Below are 6,318 nucleotides of genomic sequence, written 5' to 3'. Positions count from 1 at the left end.
TCTTGTTAAAGCGTATGTCTTTGTAGGTTGGCTTGACTTATTCCTACCTTTAATTATGCAAAAATTTAATGTAAATAAATCAAATTTTATTCTTTTTTTTCGAACAATAAATCTTCATTTAATTATAGTTATTGAATACATGAGACTTTTGATGAATAACGAATTGTTTTTTTTTTCTTTCCGTTATCCTTTTATCCTCGATATTCTTCTTTTGGTATATATGTTGATGGCAAGGGTGGAACCTTTTAAACATTAGTTGTCTATAAATAACAAAATGGATTTTTCCAATAAAATATCCAATGACTTTTGCTACTATAGCCTTCCCAACCACGATTTTTTAATTTTTTCTAGGGATTCAACCTATAAATAATAAGTTGCATTGATACTAGGTATTAAAAAAACATAATTAATTAAATAGAAACAGACAGAAAAATGGTAGTATACATGAATATTGTTACATTGATGCTTCATTGTTTGAATAGGAGAGATGGGAGAGTGGCACATCTGCATAATGAGGTGGTACAAAATAAGAAAATGATTGAAAATCGTTGGTGTATAAATTGGTCACATGTGAGACTATGCCCTACATTTGGAGTCAATACACTACAAACAAAAGCAGCAGCACCCACCCATACACATTCGTAAAACAAATCCATGTGATGTGGGAGACAAAAACACGCACGATGCAAATGCTCAGCTCAATTAATGACCCACCACCGACACCTATTTCATTTTCTTTTGCACTGAAGCCGCCCCCTTTTCTATGTCAAAATACCCAAAAGTAAGGTGATGCATATCTTTAAAACTATTTTTATAATTACTAAGTTTTACTGCATGATAGCTTTGTTAAATTACTAATTTCTGAGCATTTTTTTATGTGAAAATCATTTTTACCTTTTATTTTGCATATTTTTTTTTATCAAATATAAAAAATTATTTTTAAGAATATTTTAATAGCATGCTATTACTGAACTTAATGAAGAAAAATAATAGCTAGCAATTTAATAAACTTAAAAATTTATTTTGGATAAAGAAATTAAAGTAATGGAACATTAGTCTTATTTATTTATTTATTTATTTATTTATTTTATCTTAAGTCATATTTATTTTAATTATTAAATAATATGTTAAAATGGGTCAAAGTAATTTTAAAAATAAAAAACAAAATAGATTTAAAAATTAAAATGATTGAATGCTTTGTGCATAAATTAAATTATTTTTATCACATGTATTAATGATGTAATATATATTTAATTTATAAAATCATTTTATATATTTTGAGGTCAAGATTCCTTTTTTCTAATCTAATATTTTGAGCTCTTTAACATATTTAGTTAATATTTAATTTTTTTATTTATTTTAGCATCAAATACACTATCTTTTTCTCTAAATATAAGTTCTATTTGAAATAAAAAATGTTGCCTCTAAATATAGAATACTTGATATTAAATATCCTCGTTTTTTGGTTTACTATTTAAGTTACATTTAAGGATCATAAAACAATTGTCTATATATTTAATTAACTACTCATATTGGTCGAATTTATTAGGCGCGTGATTTTTATTAAACTAACTTTCTTGTTTGAATACTGTGGATGAAAAATAAGTGTCTTCTTAAACATATTTATTTGAGTTTTTGACTTAATTTAAATTAAACAGAATCTTATATGATTAAAAGTATAATGTAAAAAAAAAAAAAGATTAGAAGTATAGAATATTTTCCACGCAAAAAATTAATGTCTTAAATTTGGTTTAATTTTAATTTTATATTTTATTAAAGTGATGCTGCGACTAAGCCACAAAGGAAACAAAATATATTTATTACTACTTCTTTGACTGAGTTTATTTATGTATTTAGTGCATGATATTTTAGGTATTTGTTAAATTTTCTCGTCATAAATTGGGTATTTTATTTTGACAAAATAATTTATTAAATGAGTCCGTCCGGACAATCGTGGGCATGTGGTTGTTATTAATAGTCTCGTCTCTCTAAGTAGTAGTCAGTAGTCACCTAGCTAGCTCGTTCAAGTAAGTAAAATGGGAGTCAATTTGGTTTTATTAGGTGTTTCTACTCTTTATCTGTTTACTACTACTACTATTCTTGTTCTTGCTGAAGATCCGTACAGATTCTTCGACTGGAACATTACCTACGGTGACATTTATCCACTTGGTATTCGCCAACAGGTAGCTTTTTTCGAACACTTTCATCTTTCCTTAATATTAATTACTAGATCTGAATTTTCAATCAATGAATGAATAAATGCAGGGAATACTTATCAACGGCCAATTCCCAGGTCCAGACATTCATTCTGTTACCAACGACAATCTCATTATCAACGTCTTCAACAGTTTGGACGTCCCCTTTCTCATCTCCTGGTAATCTATCCTCTTTTGAGATCTTTCTTTCTTTCTTTCTTTCTTTCTTTCTTTCTTTAGTGCATTCCCCAGATCTACCACCATCCTCACTTGTCTTACACTTATTTAAATATTATTTTCAATTTTTTTACTTCATTAACATCCTCACTTGTCTTATTCCAAAAGTTAGTTTGGCTTTCTACATTTAGTAATAAATAATGTGAATTAGATGATCGATCACTGTCATTTAATTTATTCATGCTTTGCTAGCAACGAAATAAGCATTGAGTTTTGGTAAATTAAACTTACTAGTACGGAAAAAAAAACACAGGAATGGAGTTCAGCAGAGAAGGAACTCATACGAAGATGGGGTATCTGGAACAACGTGCCCGATACCTCCGGGAAAGAACTTTACATACATACTTCAAGTGAAAGATCAAATTGGGAGCTTCTACTATTTCCCATCTCTTGCATTCCACAAAGCTGCTGGTGGTTTTGGAGGAATTAGGATACTAAGTAGGCCAAGAATTCCAGTTCCCTTCGATGACCCCGCTGGTGACTACACTCTCCTCATTGGAGATTGGTACAAATCCAACCACACGGTAATAATTTCTTATTACTATTTAACATGTGCACCAAGTCAAGTGTATATATTATATTTGTGTGACAGCTGGGTGTGTGTAACATGTCGCCAAGTGGATCAAATCTCAACTAACTTTTCCCATACCATCCACATGCATTACGATCGGAAACGAATATTTCCTTTTCTTTTTATTTACAAAATTAATTAATTTACAGGATTTGAAAGCCCAACTTGATAACGGTAAGAAGTTGCCTTTCGCTGATGGAATCCTGATCAATGGTCGTGGATCTGGCGGAGCATCTTTGAATGTGGAACAAGGAAAGACTTATAGGCTTAGAATATCAAATGTTGGGTTGGAAAATTCACTAAACTTTCGCATACAGAACCACAAGTTCAAATTGGTGGAAGTGGAAGGAACTCACACACTTCAAACCACTTACTCATCCCTTGATGTACACGTGGGTCAATCATATTCAGTTCTATTAACCGCTGATCAACCTGCTCAAGACTATTACATTGTTGTTTCCTCTCGATTTACAAATCCTGTACTCACCACCACCGGAATCCTTCGCTATAGCAATTCTGCAGGCCCAGTATCAGGCCCACCTCCTGGTGGACCCACTATCCAAATTGACTGGTCCTTGAACCAGGCCCGTTCCATTAGAACTAACTTAACTGCAAGTGGACCAAGGCCAAACCCACAAGGTTCTTACCACTACGGTATGATAAACACAACAAGAACCATCATACTTTCAAGTTCACCTGCTCAAGTCAATGGTAAACAAAGATACGCAATTAATAGTGTTTCTTATATTGCCCCTGACACTCCTCTTAAGCTTGCTGATTTCTTCAAGATCTCTGGTGTTTACCGTCCTGGAAGCATACCTGATAGACCCACTGGCGGTGGCATTTACCTTGACACCTCTGTTTTGCAAACTGACTACAGAACTTTTGTAGAGATTGTCTTCCAAAACGACGAAGACATCCTTCAGAGCTATCATCTTGATGGCTACTCTTTCTTTGTCGTTGGGTAACTATCTATCATTTTCAATGCTTAATTAATTAACATAGCAACCACTCTTACTAGTTACTAATATATATATTATAATGAATGAATGTAGTATGGATGGAGGACAATGGAGCCCTGCTAGCAGGAACCAGTACAATCTTCGAGATGCAGTTTCGCGCTCCACCACTCAGGTAAGGATTACATGTCCTATGTTCATTATGAAACAATGTTTTATTGTATATACTAATTAATATTGATTACTGGGGGTGCAGGTATACCCCAAGTCATGGACTGCTATATATATTGCGCTAGACAATGTGGGAATGTGGAACTTAAGGTCTGAATTTTGGGCACGACAATACCTTGGCCAACAATTTTATATGCGTGTATACACAACATCAACCTCACTCAGAGATGAATACCCAATTCCTAAGAATGCATTACTTTGTGGTAGGGCATCTGGAAGACATACTCGACCCCTTTGAAGAAGGAAGAATCCCAATTAGCCTTTACAATATCATCAAAAGCAGCTATCTTATTTGCTTTTATTTTGTTTTATTGTTTGGTGCTTTCACTATAATTTATGATGGAAATGTATTATTTGAACTATAAATGACCCCAGCTTGAGGTCACATTCTTTCCAATAGACAATATTATTCCATTCCATTTGTAATTTCCAAAAGTTTACTATAATTACTACAGAGTAAAGGTAATGGCAACTCTGGCATTGGCAGAGCAAAGTTTGCGTTCCATTTACCATTTATTGTTAATACCTTTGCCATCTTCCATTTCTGTGGAGAAAGCAACAAGTTCCCATTTGAACTGTCCAGGATGGACCATCATGATGAAGTCTATGCCTGAGGTTCGTTCTCACATTAAGAGCTTTACGATAAGGGACTTGAGTTTTTCTTGACCCAGTTTTATGCTTCTAAGGCATTCTTCATCAAGACGTCACCTACATATTCTTAATGTTAGTAGGGCCTTTCTATTTCAATCAAATGTTCCTAACCTCTACATAATTTAGTCTATTTTTCCTACTCATATTTAGTAGACATTTATTAGGCATTTCTAGTAAAACATTTCTAGTTTTATGAGTTTAACTCTGGTGGCGTTTTCCTGATTTTTGAATGAATATTTTTCTAGTCATTTTTGTTAAAGTTTAATTTTTTGCATTGATGTATCGCTCACCCAACTTGCTCACTTCAAGATCTCTCTAATGCAAACAATGAATTCAATCAAGTAGCACATTCTTATGCTAAGTTTGGTCAAGTAGCACATTCTCTTGCTAAGTCTAGTCGAGTTGTGTCTCTGTTTTTTAAAACCTTTGATCCACTCTAACAATTCTTTTAGAAAGAAACTTTCTAATTGTGATATGCTTACGGCGTATATCTCGTCTTATATCGTTGTAATAATAGTTCTCAATTTTTGTAATAGTCGCAGTACTATTGCAGTGAACATTGGCTTTCACATAAAGGGATCTCAACTAGCAAATATCTCAACCAACTCGTTTCTTCACTAGCGATTGCTAATGCATACTCCATAGTGGAGTGAGCTAATGTCGTCTGCTTCTTTGATTTCCATGATACAACTCTACTAATTATGCTAAATATATATCCATTGGTTGATTTGAAGTCATCTGACAATATGTTTCAATCAACATCATTATATCATTCAAGGACGACATGAAATCTTTGATAATGTAATATGAGACTCGTGATTCTTTTAAGGTATCTCATGAATCTCTCGATAGCTTGTCAATGTTCCATATTAGGTCTACTGTTAAACTTGCACAACAGTCCCACAACGTAAGCAATGTCGAGTCTAGTATAGTCAGTGGCATACGCGAGGCTGCCAATGATGCTCGCATATTCAATTTGTCTAACATCTGCACCAATGTTTTTGAAAATTTTTGCACTTGAATCATATGGTATGCAGACAAGTTTACGTTCAAAGTATTTGTATTTCTTTAAGATCTTTTCAACATAGTGAAACTAATAAAAGAAAATTCCTTTTTTCACCTAGTAATCTTGATTCCAAGGATTACAATTTCTACTTTGAGGTCTTTCACATCAAAGTTGTTACATAACAATATTTTCACAATATTTAAGCATGAATATTTGAACCAAATATGAATAAGTTATCTGCATTGAGACATATGATAATATAAAATGTCATTTTCAGATTTGTAATAATTACATTTGTCACTTTCATTCACTTTAAACTCATTCGATATAATCAATTTATTAAATTTTTCATATCATAGTTTATGAGCTTGTTTAAGACTATACAAAGACTTATCTAAATTACAGACCTTGTTTTCTTGTCAATGAATCACAAAACCTTTAGGTTGTTCCATATAGATTTCTTCTTTC

At 32.6% G+C, this 6,318-nt stretch overlaps 1 protein-coding gene across 1 annotated transcript; it reads left to right on the top strand.

The window, feature by feature from the left end:
• Positions 1-1,964: 1,964 nt before the first annotated feature.
• Positions 1,965-4,716, top strand: LOC101510707 (L-ascorbate oxidase homolog). The gene is made up of 6 exons (XM_004499264.4): positions 1,965-2,183; positions 2,266-2,375; positions 2,686-2,956; positions 3,153-3,967; positions 4,059-4,137; positions 4,219-4,716. The coding sequence occupies exons 1-6, from the start codon at positions 2,037-2,039 to the stop codon at positions 4,429-4,431; spliced, it is 1,635 nt and encodes a 544-aa protein (XP_004499321.1). The 5' UTR covers positions 1,965-2,036; the 3' UTR covers positions 4,432-4,716.
• The last annotated feature ends 1,602 nt before the right edge of the window (positions 4,717-6,318 follow it).

The sequence above is a fragment of the Cicer arietinum genome, chromosome 4 (assembly GCF_000331145.2).
Source record: "Cicer arietinum cultivar CDC Frontier isolate Library 1 chromosome 4, Cicar.CDCFrontier_v2.0, whole genome shotgun sequence".
In the NCBI taxonomy this organism is placed as follows: domain Eukaryota; kingdom Viridiplantae; phylum Streptophyta; class Magnoliopsida; order Fabales; family Fabaceae; genus Cicer; species Cicer arietinum.
Note: the sequence above shows the minus strand (reverse complement) of the source record. Positions and strands in the feature narration are given on the sequence as shown.

Bases quoted from the DNA above. Each gene is read 5' to 3' on its own strand.
- LOC101510707 (XM_004499264.4), top strand. From the start codon at position 2,037: ATGGGAGTCAATTTGGTTTTATTAGGTGTTTCTACTCTTTATCTGTTT. The intron at 3,968-4,058 runs GTAACTATCTAT...GAATGAATGTAG, and splicing joins TACTCTTTCTTTGTCGTTGG to TATGGATGGAGGACAATGGA. The intron at 4,138-4,218 runs GTAAGGATTACA...CTGGGGGTGCAG, and splicing joins TTTCGCGCTCCACCACTCAG to GTATACCCCAAGTCATGGAC.